This window comes from Arachis hypogaea, chromosome 1, assembly GCF_003086295.3.
Source record: "Arachis hypogaea cultivar Tifrunner chromosome 1, arahy.Tifrunner.gnm2.J5K5, whole genome shotgun sequence".
NCBI classification, from domain to species: domain Eukaryota; kingdom Viridiplantae; phylum Streptophyta; class Magnoliopsida; order Fabales; family Fabaceae; genus Arachis; species Arachis hypogaea.
Window position 1 is genome coordinate 601,808 of NC_092036.1, and position 21,008 is coordinate 622,815.

Below are 21,008 nucleotides of genomic sequence, written 5' to 3' on the forward strand. Positions count from 1 at the left end.
AAGTTATGCTCAAATTCATGATAAGATTATCGTATCCTTTTTAAGAGAAATAAAAAATTAAAGTAATCTAATTTTCATAGAATTTCACTCTTAGATATCAAGTATAAAATTTCAATAAAACTAGAAAGAATCGGCGGTGTATGGTGTAAAATAAATAAATAAAAAAAATAAATATAAAATAAAAAATATAAATAAAAGACTCTAATATTAATGTTCATTAATATTATTATCTCACTATAATAGAAATGATTTATATATATTTATTAATATTATATATGTTGTAGCTTATATATTATTGTAGTATACTTATATAAGAAAAGAGAAAAAAATATTTTTGTTGTTGTTGTAAAATAAATAAATAAATAAATAAATATAAAATAAAAATATAAATAAAAGATTCTAGTATTAATATTCATTAATACTATCATCTTACTATAATAGAAGTATTTTATATATTTATTAATATTATATATATTATAACTTAAATCCATGGCGAGATAGAAAAAAGAGAGAATTTTTATATTATTGTAGTGTATACATGCAACAAGTTTAAATATTCAAACTTCATTAAATTTCAATTTGTCTTGAAAAGTTAAATCATTCTATGTTAAAAAATAAGAGTGTTCATGGATCGAATTTGATCCACATATCCACATTATTTATCCGAATCTGATTCGAAAAATGCGGATATGGATTCAATCCGTACACTAATAGAATCGGATTGCTGATTTTGTGCAGGTATCCATATATCCGATCTGCATATTCGTGTATTCGCAAAAATAAAAAAATAAATAAATAAATATTCTTTTTATATTTTATTTCAACTAATAATTATCATATATGTTATATTGTTATGTCATTTTAATTTATTATTTAAGAAATATATGTTTAATATTTTTTTAAGAGTAAACATATTTAAAAGAATAAAAAAATGAATTGTATTAATAATTTTTTTAATAAAAATAAAATTTTAAAAATATTTTTATATTTTACAAATATATTTGACATTCGATCTGATCTACAAATATGCAGATAAAATTAGATATATAAAATCTAAACTTAAAAATTCCCAATATTAGATCCAATTCAATAATTTTAACGCGGATCGAATTAAAATTTTGGTCCAATCTAATCCGATCCAATCCTCGTTGAATTTATTGAGATTTAAAATAATAGTTAGTTTAATAGAAGATAATAGTCGTATTAGTTTATAAAATAATAACTATTCCCTAGTCACCAGAAAATAAATTAAATAACTTGTCGTTCCAATTTCCGATTCATACAATCATACCTTAACCCTTAACCCTGACCCACACGGTTACACTCTTCAATCCTCAAACCTCACATCCCTTCTCTGCTATTTATATCACACATCTTTCAATTCCATTCCAATCACCACAATACACTTTTCATCATTCTCACCAGTCTCACGTACGTCCAATGACTTATACTACGCATTTCCAACTTCCTTTTCTCCATTACTTTCTTGTTATTCTCTTCACGGCTGCAACCGCCACGTTCTTGCAACTGCCGCCTGTTGAAGCAGCTGATGGGGGCGGAGAGTGGCAGCTCCTACAGAAAAGCATTGGCATTGTGGCCATGCACATGCAGCTTCTCCACAACGACCATGTCGTAATCTTCGACCGCACCAACTTTGGATTATCCAACCTCTCATTACCCAACGCCAGATGCCGTAGAAACCCGCGAGAGATGGTCGTTAAAAACGACTGCACGGCACACTCCGTCGAATACGACGTCGCTGCCAACAGCTACCGCGCCCTGTTTGTGGAAACCGACACGTGGTGCTCCTCCGGTGCGGTGACGCCGGACGGCACATTAGTCCAAACCGGCGGTTTCAACGACGGCGAGCGTGCTGTCAGGACCTTCACCCCGTGCCCTAACTGCGACTGGCGGGAAAATGAAAACGGACTGTTAGTTAGAAGATGGTACGCGACCAATCACATCTTGCCAGATGGACGGCTGATAATAATCGGAGGGACAAGTCAATTCAACTATGAATTCTATCCCAAGAAAGATGCCATGGATAGTAACACATACACCTTACCCTTCCTCCAACAAACAAATGATCCACTTGTTGAGAACAACTTGTACCCTTTCGTCTTCCTCAACGTTGACGGTAACCTTTTCATCTTCGCAAACAACCGCGCTATTCTATTCAATTACCAGAAATCCACTATCGAAAGAACCTACCCTACCATTCCCGGTGGAGAGCCGAGAAGCTATCCCAGCACCGGCTCCGCCGTGTTACTCCCTCTCAGGAACTTGAGCAAGCCGAATCTGGAGGCTGAGGTCTTGGTCTGCGGCGGAGCCCCCAGAGGTTCTTTCGAGAAAGCTAAAACAGGAAACTTCATTCCAGCATTGAACACCTGTGGAAGGATCACGATAACAGACTCGAACCCGAAGTGGGAGATGGAAACCATGCCTAGTGGAAGGGTCATGAACGACATGGTGATTCTCCCAAACGGCAACGTTTTGCTCATCAACGGTGCAGCTCTTGGAACTGCCGGGTGGGAGTTCGGCCGCGAACCGGTTCTCAATCCGTTTCTTTACAAGACTTATGGCCGGGCCGGTTCGAGGTTCGAGGTACAGAATCCATCAAACATTCCTAGGGTTTATCACTCCACCGCGATTTTGCTTCGCGATGGTAGAGTCTTGGTGGCTGGAAGCAACCCTCACGGGGGTTACAGTTTCAACAATGTGACCTTCCCAACGGAGTTGAGATTGGAAGCCTTTTCTCCTTCTTATTTGGATCCCAGCTTTGAAGATGTTCGTCCCAAAATCATAGCTCCTGCTCTTCAGGTCAAGTACGGTCAGAAGCTAACGTTGAGGTTTGGGGTCACAGCGGCATTGGTTCGGAATTCCGTGGCGGTTACAATGGTTGCGCCACCTTTTAACACTCACTCATTCTCCATGAACCAGAGGTTGTTGGTGTTGGAACCAAGTGACGTTAGAGATGTTGGGAAATTGAGTTACGAAGTTGATGTGACCATGCCCGGTTCAGCCGTTCTTGCACCACCCGGTTTCTATTTATTATTCGTGGTCCACCAAGAAGTCCCAAGCCATGGTATTTGGGTTCAGATACTATGATTCTTATCCGAACTGTTTCTATTCACACTTACTACTTCAGTGTGATATGTTGTCCTTATTATTATTCACGTAAAATCGACTACCTGTGTTTCCACCAAAAATAAATTATGATTTTCCAGTGAAGAAATTCATCATCTTTGAAGTAACAAAATTGAATGAAGTGGTTTATTTATTTACTTATTCGGTATAGACGCATGAAACGAAACTGTTTAGGTTTTTTATTTTTTGAATAAATTTTTATGAAAAATTATATATGCATTATTTTTTTTACGTTTTTAAATATACACTATTTTTGTATAAAAAGTGACTGATGTATAAAAGGTAAGAAAGGATAAAATTTTATAAAATAAAAAATTAAAAAAGGCACATACAAAAAATAATGCAACAATCATTTTTCTATATTATAAGGAAAACTTAACTTAGATTCTTTGTAAAAACTAAAATAATGTGAAATAATATATTATTTTGTATTCAATATAGATGACATAAAGAAGAGAGCTTGTATTTTTCTTTCTCTTTTGTTTTTATCTCAGTCGTGTAACAAATTAAGTTCTGAACAAGTTTGTTCAAGCTTAGAAATTGAGGTGATGACGTTTAAGAAAAAACTAAGAGAGAATATTTACCAAAGTTAAATTATTATTATTTTCTTCTAGTTTCTGACTTTTGATTATTATTGATTAAGGTTATAATTAAGGTGAGATAAAAATTTTATTAATTATTATATATTGGTATATTGGAATTAAGTCCATTATCTAATTATGTCGGTCTCTTTGTATACCTAATAAGAGGGATTTGCTGGATTCATGCATGGAGGAGGAGGACAACTTTATTTTCAGGGATATATCTTTTGATTGATCGAATAACTCAAATTTATTATGCGAATTCTACAATATTGAACTAAACTGGAATATTTACCTCTAGATCTGTTTTAAACCGCCTGAAATAGAGTTGTTTAAGGTGAAGAAAAAAAAAATTAGTACATAAATTTTTCATTTTAAAAGAATTTTAGAGAAATGTTAGTAATTAATATTTTTTATTAATATTAGTCAATATTTAGTCAACATATACTTTATTTTTATACTATTATGATTTAGAATTTAAAATTTAAAATATTAATTAAAAATAATAAACTTTATTAATTATGTAGTATTGCTAATAATTTAATTGAATGCAAGATTTTTTTTTTTTAAAGATGGACTTATGAAATTTTTCTTCAAAATTAAAGACAAAATTTGCGCAAAAAACGAAAATAAAAAATAACAAAAAGGCAAGGCCTTTATTCGTTATGGCCATTTAATATTTTACATAGAAAGGTACAATATGCATGATTGCCATTTTTTTCCAAGTACCAGACTACCAGGCCACCAGCCATAACTAATTTAAGAATCAAGATGATTAACATATGGTTAATTCTACGGTGTTTATGATTATATTAGTTACGATGATTATAAAGTTTTGATCATAAGATAATATATTTATTTAATTTGGTCTTGAAACTTACATGCCAGCCACAATTGAAATTTTAAGATTTTAATAATTGTCTTTATTTCCTAAATTTTGCAAAGCTTATTTATGGTAGTTTTTGAAATAATTTTTGACACAGATATTAATAAAATGTTAATGTGGATCGTTAGATATTATGTTGGAATTTGTAAAATAATATTAATTTAATTTTGGCATTCAATCTAAAATAGCATTATAAATGGTGCTGGATTCTGTAAAACGATGTCGTTTTAATGTTGGTATTCAGCCTAAAATAACATTATAAGTGGTGTTTATTAAAATTTTTCATTTTAAAGCAAATGATACAACATTATTTTTGGTCTATTTGAATGTGAAAATCAAAATTATATTATTTTATAGGTTGCAACTTCTATTAACGTTTGTCTGCCAAAAATTGTCTTAGAAACTAATATTCGTGGTGTTTGCAAAATTTTGGGACTAAATTAATACTCATGTGTAAGTTCAAGGACTAAACTGATCATTACGAAAAATTCGTCGGATACCGTCGGATTTATCGACGGATTTATCAAAAACATCCACCAATAATATATTTATTGTCGGAATTACCATTAGAATAAATCTGACGGTATAAATCTTGCTGGTAATTGTTTATCAACAGATTTTTTCATCCACCGCTAATTACCAGCGAATTTAGTGGTGGATATTAACTTTTAATTGGCGAATTTTTAGAGCTTGTTACCGTCGAATTTATCTTCCGGTAAATTCGACGGTAATCTTAAATGTTTAAAAATTCAAAAAAGTTTTTAAATGTTTAAATTCAATCATTTTAAACTAACAAAATTTAAAATTTTACAATTTTTCATAATAATTTATCTATAATTTTTCATTAAAAGTTCATACATCAAAGTTTAAGAATAAAAAAGAAAAATAATAATTATTCGTGTGTGGAAAAAGATAGCACTATAAACATATACTCTAAATCCAGAAAAGATAAAATTACATAAGGTTCCATATGAAAAACAAGATATCTCATAGTGACTAAGTAAATTGCATAACAGTTCTCTACACAATAAAATGTTGAAAAGAAAAATTAATTATACAAATGGTATATCTATTTAAGATTCCAATAAATCTACTAACATGCATATGTATGTCTCTCAAAGATTTTATTTAAGCTTATACAATTTCAACAACTTGCAAATTAGGAATAAATATTGTTTTGGTCCCTAACGTTAAGGGTCAGAATCGAAACCGTCTCTAGTGTAATTTTGGATTTAAAATCATCTTTAATGTTATATTTCATTTTAAAATCGTCCTTTTTAATAAATTTTTTTATAAATGACAAAACTACTTTTTTTATAAATAGTTTTTTTAAATAAAAAATATATAAAATTAAAAGAAAAGAAAAGAAAAGACACGAGGAAAGAGGGAAGACACGAGGGGGAAAGGGGAAAGGACGGGGGAGGGTGGGGAAGAAAGGAAAAGGGTAAAGGGAGAGGGGGAAGGAGAAGGGGGAGGGGGACGGCGTCGGCGAAGCTTGGAGCTGCCGTCGCCGTCGCTGTCGCGAGCCAGGGAGAGAGCCTCGGCTTCTGCACCGCTGCTCCTCATCGTTGTGTTCTCGCCACTGTTTCTCGCCGCCTCGCCGCTGCTTCTCGCCACCTCGCCACTTCTGCTTCTTGCTTCGATTTCTGTTTCTACTTCATTTTCTGCTTCTTCTGGGTCTGCTTGAGTGTTTCTGCTTTTGCATCTTCTGTTTCGTCTTCTACTTTTTGCTTCTGCTTCTGCATCTTCTGCTTCTGGGTCTGCATCTTCTGATTTTATCATTATTGTGTATTGATTTGTTGAATCTGATTTTGATTTGTTGAATTTGGATTTGAATAATGAATTTGTTCATCATAATCTCTAATTTCCTAACTTTTATTGTTGGTTTTGTTGTCGTTTTGATTTCTGAATTGCTATTGATTTTTATTGTTTTTGGTTTTGTTGTTGTTTTTTATTTCTGAATTATAGGTCTTTTAATTTAGAACATACAGATTGTAAAGTAAAAGTGAGATACCAAGAATAACTCTGAGTGTGATTGAAACAAAATGAATTAATGAAGTGAGATACTAAGAGGAGGAAGGTTGAATGGCTGATTCTTGAATGTGTTAATGGCAACAAGAATTTGCTAATGGAAGAAGAATTTGTTCTTCTAGAAAAAGAAGAGAATTTCTTCTCCTGGAAGAAGAAGAATGAAATGGTGAAAAAAAAGGTATTTTTGTCATTTTAAAAAAAATTATTAAAAAGGACGATTTTAGAATGAAATGCAACATTAAAGATGATTTTAAATCCAAAATTATACCAGGAACGATTTTGATTATGACCCTCAATGTTAGGGACAAAACAATACTTATCCCTACAAATTAAGTTAGAAAGTTTTGTATCATAAACTTACTGTCTGACACATTTTCTAAAATAGCAGTATACCTTCAATTGTAAACTATCAATATAATCAAAGAATTAACAACAATAAAATTAACAACAATTAACCCAACAAAATTAATTTAAAAAATAATTAACTCAGATAATAATAAACTTTAAAAATTAACAACAATCAATAATAAGTCAATAATTAATTTAAAAAATTAACAAGTTAAAATTAACTCATATAATTAACAAGAATTAACACTAATTAACTCCAAAAATAATTAACTTAAATAATAATAAATTCAGAAAATTAACAACTATTCGCTAAAAAAATTTTTATTTGTATTTTAATAATAAAAAATATAAGTCTAGTGTAATTATATTATTGATTAATAAGATGTTTATCTTAAGACTACCCAACTCTGTTTTCCACAGCAAGATTAGAATAATTAAGGGACGTTACAACATCAATATTTGTAAAATAGGAAACAAAGAAGCTAGCAACTAATTAATGATGTCTTATTCAACAATAAAAAGTCCCAGATTATATTTGATGTACATACAAACATCAACAACTACATTAGTTATTATATATTGTTTAACTCATTTTTAATGTATATTTTATATTATAACATATATTTTATCTGAATGACTAATTTAATAGTTGATTTTATATATGTATTTAATATAATTGTATAATTAATAATAAAAAATACTATATATACTAAAAATCAACTATTAAATCAATTATTATATATTTGTATATAAATAAATATAATATTTAATTTATTTTTAATGTATATTTTATAATTCAACATACTTTTATAATAATAGTTAATTTGATAACTGAATTTTTGTATACAAATAGCATAATCATTTAATAATACTTGTGCGATATATCTTGGAGGCATGAAAATAGTTGTATTGGTGTGGAAAACATCAAAAAGTGATCAGAACCATCTATCTTCTTAAACTCATTTGGAGGATGCAGTTCAATCATCCACTTCTGAAAATCTTCCTTCATCAGCATATCTTGGTCGCCCATTATATAAACTCTTCTCACTTTCCCAAAATTCTCTTTCGTGAATGTGGTTTGTTTATCAAACAATTCATAGTCATTGAAACTGGGGCTGGGTCTCATCGATGATTTCGAAAGCATTACATCCTGCATGATGTTGTGAGATGAAGAATATCACCACCATAATCTTTTGTCTATATACAACATTAAAAATTACGAAGGTACGGAAAGAGAAAAAATAGTGAGTAGCTAGCTGCTTCGTCTAAAAAAGACAAGTCACACAAAAGCTGAAATAAATAACCAAGTTAGTCAACCAAAGGTGAGAAAATTTCTCTTCTCTCTCCATAATAAATTTTGCCATCAGGAGTTCAGGACTATATATGTGATTCAATTTGGTTCTTAGTAGTAGATCCGAAATTATTGGTGTTTAGATGATGGATATAAACTGTTTGATTGATGATAGTGAAGAACTGAATGTGTTATTGTTGATTGAATGTGTTGAAATGTCTTCTTGATGAATTAGGGAAATAGTACTTCAAATTTCAATAAGGCTTGGTTAAGGTAAGAATCCTCAAAGGTGAAAATTTGCATACAGCTATCTTTATGTGAAGTTGATGGTTGAGAATCGTTAGATAATTTGATATGTTGACAAAACTGTCATCTAATAGTTCTTAACTATCAACTTTATATGAAGACAATTACATGAGAGTTTCTACCATCTTCAACTTGTGGAAGCTTTATGATTGATAAATTTTGATAAACAAGTCTAAACCATTGATTTAGAGGAGTATGTTACCAGTCTCATGGGATCAAATTTTAGGCTTGTGTCAAGTATCAACAAAAATAAATGATGAGTTATTAGAATTTTAGAACTAGCAAATGTTTGTACCTCTGGTGGAGAGAGCTGATTGTATGGTCCCGATAGGTCATGCCATGTGGCAGCTTCTGTGCTTGACAACTTTTTATCTGGTCTTTCATTGCTAGGCGCTTTCCCCAGTTGTTGAATAAACTTGTGAGCAAGATTTTCGTTTAATTAGAAAGGTATATAAATATATTAGTAACAATACCAAATACCAAACCCGTGGATATACAAAAGTTTGACTACTAAAACTTGTTTTTCAAAATAACATACACTTATTCCCTCATATTCCTTCATGAAATTAAAACTAATATGTTGAACGTAATATAATAAACAAAAATCTCTACCAACACCATAAATCAAACATCACATATATTATTTATACATGCCTGACGTATTTTTTTAGTACAACAACAACAACAACAACAAAGCCTTGTCCCACTAAGTGGGGTCGGCTACATGAATCAAACGACGCCATTGTGCTCTGTCATGTATTGAATAATCAAACTTTTTATTGAATTAGTGAATAATAAAATAATCAAACTTTTTATTGAAAAGCACTAATTGCACAATAATCAAAATTCTTCAACAAATTAATCAAACTTTCACTTTAACATGAATTATTTAATACAATTATAAATTTATAATAGATAAATAATCAAATTTATGCAAAGTCAACCATCAAAATCGTCATATATATATATATATATATATATATATATATATATATATATATATATATATATATATATATATATAATCAAGCTTTTAACAAATGCATCAGCTCCTTGAACTATCCGTTTTCTTATTCAATTTATCGGCACCTCAAACGTGCCACATAGCTGGAGGAATATCTCTAACCTCTTGCGGTCAAGATCAAGCGCCTCTTAACATCCTCATATAACAACTTTGGCCCTTTCAACATTGCCATCAAGATGACAGAAAATGTAAATGATATGAAAATTCATCTTAGTTTCAGCTCCCAAAATAATCAAGAAATCACTTTTGATAACACCCATGAATAAACCCGAATACACCTTTTTAGCGTATTAATAAAAAAAACACCAAATCGATCATTCAATATAATCACATTATCATATATGGCCTTGACCAAAGCTCATAACCACAAACACTCGAAACAGCTAAAACCATCATTTGCACATTATGCATCCTTTTGAACCATAGTTGTATGTATGCTCATTTTTTCCTTTCAATGACGTTTTTTTTTCCCTGTTTCTATGCTACCCGTTCTTTGATCTCAGAGAACAGAATATCCATAATGCAACAATCAATTTCCTCAGAAACTAAAGTTATCTAAATCCTAAACATCTTTTCTCACAAAGCATTAAAAGGAAGGATTTCAAATGTTCCTGGAACACCAGGAACATCTGAAATTTTTCCTATCTTTTGATAGTGTCAGAGTCAGTAGAATGAAGGTCCTTTCACTCAACTTGCTCACCCTTTTGACTAATTAAAAAGTGTAACGGCTTTGGACTTTTATTTTTCAGGGAATACACTTTGTGATAATATACTAAAACAATCAACCCTTTCCAAAAATTAATGAAATGTAAATGAATTTAGTAGTAATTGTACCTCTTTAGTTAGAGCAGCAAAGGTGATATTTGGACCTGGCATGAGTGCAGCAACGAAAACAGCAACAGAGACCTTTTCAGGGAATTGCTCCATTGCAACAGAGATGCAGCCCCCACCTGCGCTGTGACCGACAAGGATCACGCTCTCGTGCGAGGGAAGAGCCTTCATGAACTGTGTTAATGGCTCAACGTATTCTCGGTAAGAGTTGACCTCACTGGCTTGCTTGGGATGGATCCCAGAAGCAGCCATGTCTAGAGATGTCACCTTATGGCCCACTGACTGAAGCAAAGTGGCGACCTTGTACCAACACCATGCTCCATGCATAACTCCATGAACTAACACGAAATGTCTCTCCATCCTTCTAAGATTTTCTGATCCTCTTGTAAGTTGTGTCTAGATCTCTTAAGTAGTTGGTATATTTTTATGCAAAATATATCATAGCAAAAAAGAAAGAATTATAGATAAGTATTATAAGTGAGGACTACAATCATACCAACAGCATACTAATTAATTTTAGCCAGAAATAAATAAATAACAAATGGGATTCCAATTTTAGAATAGAAAAAAGAAAAATCAAAACAAGTTAAAGGTCATTATTCATTAGAACAATTTTTTGCATACATAGGTTATGTTTAGTAAACTAATTGGAAATGTCAAATGCTCTTATAAAGAAGACCTCATAGAACCGTCGTACGATTAACGTGTAATACTAATTTGATCATTAGAAAGAAGGCAACAAATAATAACTACAAAGGAAAAAGAGAATGACGAGAATAATTTAAACTTTTCCTTTGTAAATATTAATTACGGACTCACTTCCAGTTGTCAAATTTGCATCACCCAATTAATTAATAATTTAAAATAATTTTCGTGTACTGTCTAACTAATTTTCAAACACATGAATCTAATTAGATAATCACTAAAATTTTTAGAGCTTAATCCATCAAAATTAAACTCTTTTTATTATATTAATATATTTAAAAAAAAAAAAAACTTGAAAAAGAACTCAATTTAAGACACTGATATTGATGGTAATGTTTTGGAGAAAGGGGTTGGTTGTGTTTTTGTTGATAATGTGCTACACTCATTATCCATCTACACGAAAGGAAAGAACAATGACACACTTTACACTCATTCATGCCCACTACTCCAGTGTCATTTAAAAAAATAATAAAAAAAAGAAATTGAAAAAAGAAAAAAAAAATAATGGATAAGTAGCAGCAGATAACACAAGAAACCAGTAACAAAAAAACAGAAATGTAATACAACAGCAGAATGCAGAAGATCAAGAGCTGAAATCGAAAAACAAAACTCACAATTGCCAGTGGGGAAAGAGGCGTGAAGCAGATGGAGGAAACGTGGCAGCACAGAGAGGAGATACGGTAGAAAGGTGCACAACACAGGTCACAGGATAATGATAGTCACACTTCTTTACATACAAAATGGATAGAAAGAAATATTTTAGATACGATAGGGTTAGTTTAAGGATATTATAATATTGGATTTGGATTTTCTAAATTTTGAATTTCACTCTACAGGTAAAGTGTGATTTTTTACCATTTATTTCATAGGTGAAACCAAGAGAAAATATGAAAAAGAAACCATTCAAAAGTGAATGATCATGCTTTATCCTCTAAAGTGAAAATTCAAAATTTAGAGAATCTAAATTCTATAATATTGATGTAAGAACTTTTAAGAATTCAAAATCTGATGACTTTTGGTATGGCTTGCGACTTGCGTTTAGACTTGTAGATGAGAATTGAATTCACGTTGAAATTGAAACCTAAACTAGTACTTATTTATTTATTTTGTTACAAAAGAAATCGAGAGCTTGTTCGGATGAATTTTCCAATATGAATTATTTTAAATAAATTTTTTTAAAAAAATATTTTGAAAAAAGGTTATGAACTAATATTTTTAGTAAAAAAATTATAAGAATTTAGCATGTGATGCCTTAAATACAGAACAATGCAACAAAAAATATTAATCACCTAATATTTTTTTTGAAAACTAAAAATTATTATATATTTAAATATAAATTTATTTTTTAAATATATTTTTGAATACAATAATAAGAATTTTTTTAGAATATGAAAATTATATTTTTAAAAAAGGTTTTTTTTTTCCTTTTTTTTCAAATGATTATACTTTTAGTGTGTGTGTGTATAATGTCTAGTTTGGTCTCTAAAATTCACAAATTTGACTTTTAGAAATAACCAAATTGATCTATGAACTTACAAATTATGAATTTCCAGTTATTCCTAATTCAACCGTTGTTAACACAATGCTAACATAAAGCATTAAAGTACTGGGGTGACATCTCCAATGATAAGGTAACATGGCTAAAGTTTTAGTTTGATTAAATAGGTGTCTTAAATTGGTTAATTAGACTTATTTTGATTAATTGGTTTTATAATAATATAGAGACTAAAATGAATTCACTAAACCAATTTAGGAATTAGGACATCTATTTGATCCTATTGAAATCTTAGCCTTATTCTCTATATCAGCACTTTATTATTAACAACAGTTGAATTAAAGACAAATAAAAATTTATAAATTGTAAATTCATTGATCAATTTGGTCATTTTCGAAAGTCAAGAAGTGTTTTGAGAAATGTTAGAAAATTTCAAGACCAAACAGGACATTACCTCTCTCAAGTCTAAGAAGCAGCCCAATAGAACAAACATTGCTACACCAAGGTCTTTGCTTTATCAAAGCTCCAGGGATGCAGCCTCACGGAAGTTCCAATGTTGGAGTTTTTCGTCCTTTTCAATATGCAACAATAAGTTCTTTCGAATTCGGTGGTAGTAGCCGGTCAAATGGCACAAACAGATCAAACATTAACCTAATTTTCAATTTCGATCTAACTATGCCAAGGCAGGGTTGCATGGAGGGATCAAAGCTGAATCTGAATATGCCGGGGATTCGATGCACAGAGATCCCAAGACCCATGAAGCGTCTGATGTTGAAAGAGATGACCGACTCTTAAAAGATAACCATGCGTCTGAAGAAGAGAGAGGCAGCACCTGAAGATTTACAGCAGGAAGCGGAAGAAATGATTCACAGTTGACATGGACACTGTAAAGAAATGTGCTAGCGAACATAACCAAGCTTCATGGATCAGACAACATCCACACAATGTTTGAATCATTTTTCAGTTCTCTCTCCATGAAACCTCTGCTCCTGCCAGCAGAACTCTTGAAATTTTCTGAGACTACAAGAAATAACGATCATTAAGAGTTTTGTTTTCCATGGTGTACTGAATCCTTATTCTAAAAGACAGACATGTTTGTTGAAAAAATACAGCAACCCACCGTTTCAGAAGTACTTCAGGATTATATGGAAATAAATCCTTTTGATGAAGACTCTCAATAGAATTGTACAATGACAGTAAACATTCTGCAGCATTCTTGAACGGCTTAATATCATAATGCTTGAAGCAATATTCAATGTCTTTCTCATAATTCTTGCTATGCAAGGTGGTGCTTCGATAGTTGTCAACTGATGTTGGAATTTCATCTGCCACAAAATCAATACCATCACCTGAAAGTTTTCTTCTCTTGCAAGATGATTTACTGTAATATTCTCCAACTAATGGAGATTCCACAAATAAATCCCATGAGTCGCATATCAAACACAAGCACCTACTGACAAACACGGAAACAAGGAAAGAATAAATCCCAACTTCGATATAGCAATAAGTCCAAGTTAAGAGCCCAACCAAGACATTCTTTTACATATACTTTATGAGAAAAGCTCAAGGACCACCAATTTTAATTTATATTGACTAGCACTTTTAACCAGTAGTCCAACACCTTTAGCTCAACAATCTCTCACCATTCTTTTAGTCAACACTTTTACATATTGCTGGCTAACTGCTGGCCAAAAACAATAGATTTTACTGGCCATGTAGCATTGCTCATAATTTATTAGTAATCATCATTCATGAACCTTGGATGAAACAAGCAATAGAAAATGGATTTAGAACCCTGAACTTATCAACCAGAAATAAATAAATAAAAATTGGGATATGTGATAGGAATCTATGAAATGTTAGGCTGAACCAAGGTTTTCCCTTTAGTGAATCATAGAATGCAAGATAACAAATCAAAACATAGCCCCAAAATCATACAAACAAAATAAGACATGAAAAATCATGGAGACCAGTCATCACAACAAGATTTGATTAAATCTTTGCCTGATTATTAATAATTACAACAACAACAAACCTTTTCCAACTATTTTATTTAAAACCAAGTAAGAGAAAGTAATGTGATTGACGACAAAATTTAAAATACCTCAAAAGATATTTAGCACAGCTTATTCCAGTATCCTTTGAAATTAGATAATCAAGAAGCACTTGGTGATCATAATGTATCTGCAGATCAACAAGTTAAGGACAACATAATCAATAGATAAGATCTTTTACTTCATTCTAACTCATTAATAAAATGGATAGAATTGGGGAACCTATCAGCATGCTATGGCTACATTAACACTTGCCTCTGAAAGAAACAGGTGGAAAAGGTGCACGGGATTAAAAATGTCCAACAGATCAAAAAGAAATTCTTTCTTTACATCCTGATACAATGCTTCCTTTATGTCAAACCTACATCAATCCAAGTTTATGACAGTGGATCCTTGCTGAATAAGTTAATAACAAAAGGAAAAGACAATACAATTGCTTACTGTTGCTGGAGACAAGATGATATGCTAAGCAATTGCAACATGACTTCAAACAATAGATCATCCTGTCATTCCAGCAATAACACCACCAGTAAAACTGATATTGTCGAAATTCTCAACTATTGTGCTAAGATTAAAACATGCAAGATCCTATACTCCTCTGTTATGCAAACATATTTCCAACATAAAAGTACAGAACAAAAGAATACAAATGATCCATTGGAATGTGAAGGGTTGTAACAGCAGCATTGTCTTTATAAGGTTTACATGCTTCATAGTTTTCAAACCTTCCTATTCATAATTCATCAGACACTTAATCAAATCCCTGATCGTAGTTAACAACCAAACTGATGATCATTACCACATCCGACACTCAATTTGGACCCCAAAGTAAATAAAACCCTCAGGTCCTATTTGTTACATTGTATAAGTTGATAATTTTTTGTTACATTTGTATATATACATGATTTTTTTTTCTTTTTTTTGGGATAAAAGAATACTATTGGGATGTGGTAAAGAATGATACGAGAAAATATGTGGTCCTTTTTACAAGAACAAACCATATAGAGGCCAAAAGTTAATCTTGTTACATGAAATTCTCGTTTGAAAACTTGTAATTGAGCTACCAATTTCAAACTTATCACTATCAAGTCTTGTACAGTCTAGCTTTATCCAATATGATGTAGCAAACAAGGACTCAATGGCCATAACTGAAAGTTGTTTTAAAGACAATGACTGCATCAAACAGGCTTCACAATCATAAACTATTATGCATAAGAAGCAAAAAAAGGTTGAGCAGACAAACCTCACGAAGATATAGCTGCAAGAAAGATGACATGAAATTCATACATATCGCCAAGTACATTTCATGGTTGATAGAGATCTCAGTAGGAAGATGTGCTTGAACCCACTTGTAAAGCTCTAGTGATCCTTTTCTTTTATAGAATGAATCTAGCTCTGAATCTTGATTTTCCTTAAAACACGAGCATGAAGTTGGACAATTGCGGTGGCCTGCATTTACTCCTCTTTGACGGATAAAACTGAAAGAACAATGCAATAAGAGGAAAACAGCTTGTCTTTGTAAGTGGCTGGAATGCATCCAGCATGATTCGCCATTGGACAAACTCAATAAAAATGGAGAGCCTTCCAGGCAATCATCTTGCTCAGACTGAAATTGATTTAATGGCTTTTTCAGAAGCTCTTGAAAGAAGTTATGAAGGAGATCCAACCAAGAAAGACAGACTGAACCATCTGGAGATATCAGTGAGCCAAGTCTGATCATCAGGGTCTGCAGTGAACAAGGTCTTTAGTTTGAAGAGTGAGACTCCTAGAGGATTTCAATATTTCATTCAGATTGCACACATAGGCAATGATGAAAATTGTTAAATCTCAATATAAGAAATCATAGCATAACATAACAGGTGAAAAAAGGAGTTTCCTTAGAAGTTGTTCTCCTAGACCTGCTTCAATTCTAAGCATTAAAAACCAGATAAGTTCTTTAACAAATTGTGAATTTAAATTAATTCTTCTTTCTTTCCTCCAACTTTTTCAAAGTTAAAATCATGAGAAAATAAAAATAAAAATAAATAAATAAAGCAACTTTAAAGAGCAATTTATGATCATTTTCCTCCCTGGTGAAGCACATACAATAACCTATTTAAGTGCTTCCACTAAATGAAATTCTTATGATTTGTATCGGACACACCTTCATATGTATCCAATTAAAAGTATAACTTTCTGCCGTGGACAAAAGAGGGACACAGATCAAATTCAAGGGCACATTGTTTTGATAATTTATTTTGATAGATCAACTCCAGTATTTAGAATTTCAACCAAATACCTAATGCCAAACCAACATTACATATTTTTCGAAGAGTGTACTCATTAGTCATGACATAGCAAGTAACAACAATGGCAGAGAATGAGAAATGATACTTGCACTATTTTATTGTACACCTTAAGCGAACACCTTAAAGCAATTTTTCTGCATTATCTCTCTTCTTAACTTTCACTTTCAAATTTAAAAATGGAAGGTGTACACAAAATGTGTACACAAGAGTAATACATATAACATTGCTTAGTATCCATGTCAATGTCAATATCAATACTTCGTAGGAAATGACAAGAATTTTGCAATAAAAGCATGCATGCAATAAAAGTTGAATAAGTTTTGCAATAAAAGTTTGCATGCGTAATTCTAAGTACCCCAAGGCATAAATAAAATCATCAGGTTGAATAATGCACAGGGGAACATGGAGTTAGAAATCCTTCCTAATTGGCTGAAATATTATAAGGAAGAACATTTAATTGTCAATATAAGCTTTGTGAACAAGGCATTAGACACTGATTTCGGCAAACATAAGCAAACGCATGTCAGAGATGGTACTAGAACAGCAATGTCAATTACTTCTACAACTTTGTTCTGATTGCACATTGAGGTTTTGATTGGTGCAACATGTCTTTTATGTCTTGGGGAACCTTGTAGCTATGCATTCTGCCAACGGTATACAGCTAAGAACTATGTGACTAGACTGCAGGAACTTTAGAGATTAAAAAATGATATTCTGATTAACTTTTAGACAAAATAGTACACTAACCGTGTCTCCTATTTACACTAATAAATAACAATCTAGGTTGATAACAAGTGTAATACAAACAACACAAATCTAGCCTAATAACACTAAAAAAGTACAAACAAAATGTATCAAGTTATCATAACTTGAATACTTGATATTCATAAAACATAACATACTTCTCCAAAATATATAAAGTGGCAACAATGCCTAGTATTTGCTGTCAAGCATACACGCGATGAATAATTCAATTGAACAACGTGAAGAACCTTACCAGCAACTTGTGTTTCAAGTAATGAACAATGCATGTGTCAGCTCTATCTTCTTGCTTCACAAGACACCAAGTAACAAGTCTAGGTATAAGATTACAGATTTTGCCAATAAGTGGATGTTTATTAGCATAAGCAGATTCACAATCAGTTTCCCAAAAGTCATTGCGGTCAATTAAAGAGCATAGTAACTGAAGAAAAGCCCCAAGAAACTTGATACGAGGCTCTAAAGCGCCGGAATCAGAGCTTTCATTACTACCATCAATATCCCTACTCCAATATTCATCCAATAAATCCCAAGGAACCTTTGAGAAACAAGAATTGACAGAGTCATAGTACACTTTCAAAAGCTCATCATCATAATCTTCCTCCTTCAAACCCTTGCATATAACACGCAACACTTGAGTGATGCCAGCAACAGTAGACCAATCACAATTCTTCAATCCAAATTGCATCAGAAAATTGACATCTGATGAATCAAAACCACATTTTTCGGATCCGATATAATGTGTAGACAAAGGCAGCAGCATTTTAGTAATCGACATCTCTAATAACCGACACCATAACTTTATAAACTCATCCCATTTGTTACCCTACAAATGATCACAGGCCAGGGTAACATTAATACTGAACCATATAAACATAACAATGGTTATCAAGTAAACTATCACTTCATACCGACTTGAGCACAAACTGTGAAGTTAAGACAAGTGCATTGACAGCCACATGCCGAACAAATTCATCCTTGATAGTTAGCAAAGTCATCTGTCACGTGGAAAAAAAAATCATCGGAGACTCAGTACCAAAACCTGAAATGGAAAATCACCAACACCACCACCACATAAAAAAAGGCTTCATCAACTTGCAAGAATGTTACCATTTTGGTTACAATTGCAGAGAGACATTGATGAGCCGAAAAATGGTGGTCCGAACAGAATAAACCGTCGTCGTTTGGAACAGGTTTCGTCGCTGTGCTCTCTATATGAGAATCGAACTCTCGAATCCGCAGCTGAATTTTTCTCACGACCTAAAAATGAGAAATGGCGAAACTAAAAGAAAATAAATAAATAATAAAACGGATATTGAGCAGTATATAGAAACTGAGAGAAAAAAAAATGGAAAACCTGAGAAGAAGCGAGTAGAAGCTCCTTCTCCTTCTGTTTGCAAATTGAAGAGAAGGCGTCTGGTTCCTGATCCACACGAAAAGAGAGCTTGGTTTAGTCAGCATGGTGAGAATTTGAAAATAGAACAAAAAATTAAAAGATGGAGTTGAGGGTTGGATCTGAGAATAGTGAAACGGACTGTGTAGGGGTTGAGAGTCTCGACGACTAGGCGGCAAAGCCATGAGAGTTCCCCCGCCGGAAACATTCTCAGAACTCAGAATTGCTATTGCCTTGATGCCTTATGTATGGACCGGTCAGACTAGAAGGTAGTTGTTGTAAACATAGTTATCAGAACCGGACCAGACAGGTCGGTTTGATCAGAAAACCAATGAACCGATAATTTGGTCGGTTAGTTGATGATTTAGACCGGACTTATAATTGATCCTATAGCTATTAAAGTCGAGATCCGGTAAAATTACTAGGTTACTGAGTTGGTGATTCAACCAATGAGTCAGTCAAACTATCTTTTTTATAACTCGTGGTCGAACCATTTGATCCAATAATAATTAAATAAATATATAAAATTATAATATAATATTTATTAAAAAAATAAAAATTAGTGTTTAATATTTCATATTATTTAAACTTAAATAAATTATATATAACTTTCATTTGCTCATTGCTTTAATGTCATATATATAATTTATATAAATTATTAGCCTTTAATTTAATAGGTCTAATCTGAAAAAAAAATAAAAAAAAGTTACATATAGATAAAATTAAAAGTAAAAATAATTTGTTGAAAAAAAATAAGAAACAACTAAAATTTTAAAAGAGAAATAAACATATATAAATTGAATTACATGAATAAACATATGAGGTTAAATTTATTCTAATAAAATATGAACTAATGTAAGGTTGCAAGTTTGGAACATTACTCATGTGAACTTGTGCATCGATTCACGTTGAATTGTTTGGTTTTCAACGGGTTTAACCACTACTGATCGGATTAATTGCAAAAGTGGTCTAATTGTTAAACCGAACCAACTAAATCACCAATTTATCAGTTTTTCGATCGAACTGGCCGGTCCGGTCCAATTCTAATAACTATGATTGACCCAGTCAACGGTGGTCAAACCCGTTAAAAATTGGTCAGTTCGTGCTTGGAACCGTTGTTGACCCGCGCAGGTGTATCATGGACCCGCATGTCGCCGAACCACCAAAGGAGTTCCGCATGGCAAGAGAGCTGCAGCCTTACATAAGGTTCATGAGTTCGACGTAATGACATTGGCCTACTGGCTCCTGGAGAAGGCAAGCTCGCGCCTAATTTGAAAGGACTTTATATGGTAAGAGAAGTGCTTGGAAAAATTTGCTTGCAAGTTGGAACAGTTAGACGGAAGAGAGGTCCCGAGGACATAGAATGTGACAAACCTTAAGAGGCTTTACTCTTGAAGGACCGACGACCTATCGATTAAACCATTATCTTTTACTTTTGTTTATTCATTTTCACTTACTTTGTCACCTACTTTGATCGTTTCTTCTTTAAAATTCACCTTGTTCCAAGGATATTTGTTTCATTATTAAATAGGGGGTACTCTTTCCCCTTACTCTCAGAACGAGACGACGACAAGAGGTTTTAATAATGCCCATTATTAAAAAATAATTGCATTCTGATTTAAATTTATTTCTTTGATTTATTCTATCCTTGTTACCAAGTTACAGCAAGAACTGATCACCTCGAGTACCACAACACCACGTTCAACAAATATCCATTACACATTGACTTGACAGTCAAACGAGGAGAAAACAACAATTAAAGCAACCGAAATGTAAAGATTCTAATTACGAGTCGAAAACGTTAAAACGGTAGCTTAAAAGGTACCATGTCGGCCCGATAACAAAACAATAATGTTTAAATCGTACAAA

At 32.2% G+C, this 21,008-nt stretch overlaps 3 protein-coding genes across 20 annotated transcripts; 1 reads left to right on the plus strand and 2 right to left on the minus strand.

The window, feature by feature from the left end:
• Nucleotides 1-1,560: 1,560 nt before the first annotated feature.
• Nucleotides 1,561-3,259, plus strand: LOC112786043 (aldehyde oxidase GLOX1-like). The gene has a single exon (XM_025829492.3). It carries the CDS (start codon nucleotides 1,600-1,602, stop codon nucleotides 3,106-3,108), a length of 1,509 nt encoding a protein of 502 aa, XP_025685277.1. The 5' UTR covers nucleotides 1,561-1,599; the 3' UTR covers nucleotides 3,109-3,259.
• Nucleotides 3,260-7,763: 4,504 nt separating this feature from the next.
• On the minus strand, nucleotides 7,764-19,418 carry LOC112786130 (uncharacterized). 18 transcript variants are annotated; one of them, XM_072234471.1, is made up of 15 exons: nucleotides 19,282-19,418; nucleotides 19,104-19,169; nucleotides 18,857-19,006; nucleotides 18,658-18,744; nucleotides 17,985-18,572; nucleotides 15,943-16,425; nucleotides 15,141-15,202; nucleotides 14,955-15,060; nucleotides 14,750-14,829; nucleotides 13,766-14,095; nucleotides 13,297-13,665; nucleotides 11,765-11,874; nucleotides 10,449-10,849; nucleotides 8,886-9,005; nucleotides 7,764-8,143 (listed from the first exon to the last, which is right to left on the minus strand). In XM_072234471.1, the coding sequence occupies exons 1-11, from the start codon at nucleotides 19,345-19,347 to the stop codon at nucleotides 13,599-13,601; spliced, it is 2,085 nt and encodes a 694-aa protein (XP_072090572.1). In that variant the 5' UTR covers nucleotides 19,348-19,418; the 3' UTR covers nucleotides 7,764-8,143; nucleotides 8,886-9,005; nucleotides 10,449-10,849; nucleotides 11,765-11,874; nucleotides 13,297-13,598. The 18 variants fall into 18 exon arrangements, with proteins under 18 accessions (XP_072090572.1, XP_072090585.1, XP_072090570.1 ...); XM_072234484.1 differs by having other exon boundaries at nucleotides 10,449-10,841; nucleotides 11,765-11,877; XM_072234469.1 differs by having other exon boundaries at nucleotides 11,765-11,877.
• Nucleotides 7,856-10,805, minus strand: LOC112710835 (methyl jasmonate esterase 1-like). The gene is made up of 2 exons (XM_025763262.1): nucleotides 10,449-10,805; nucleotides 7,856-8,143 (listed from the first exon to the last, which is right to left on the minus strand). Exons 1-2 carry the CDS (start codon nucleotides 10,803-10,805, stop codon nucleotides 7,856-7,858), a joined length of 645 nt encoding a protein of 214 aa, XP_025619047.1.
• Nucleotides 19,419-21,008: the final 1,590 nt, after the last annotated feature.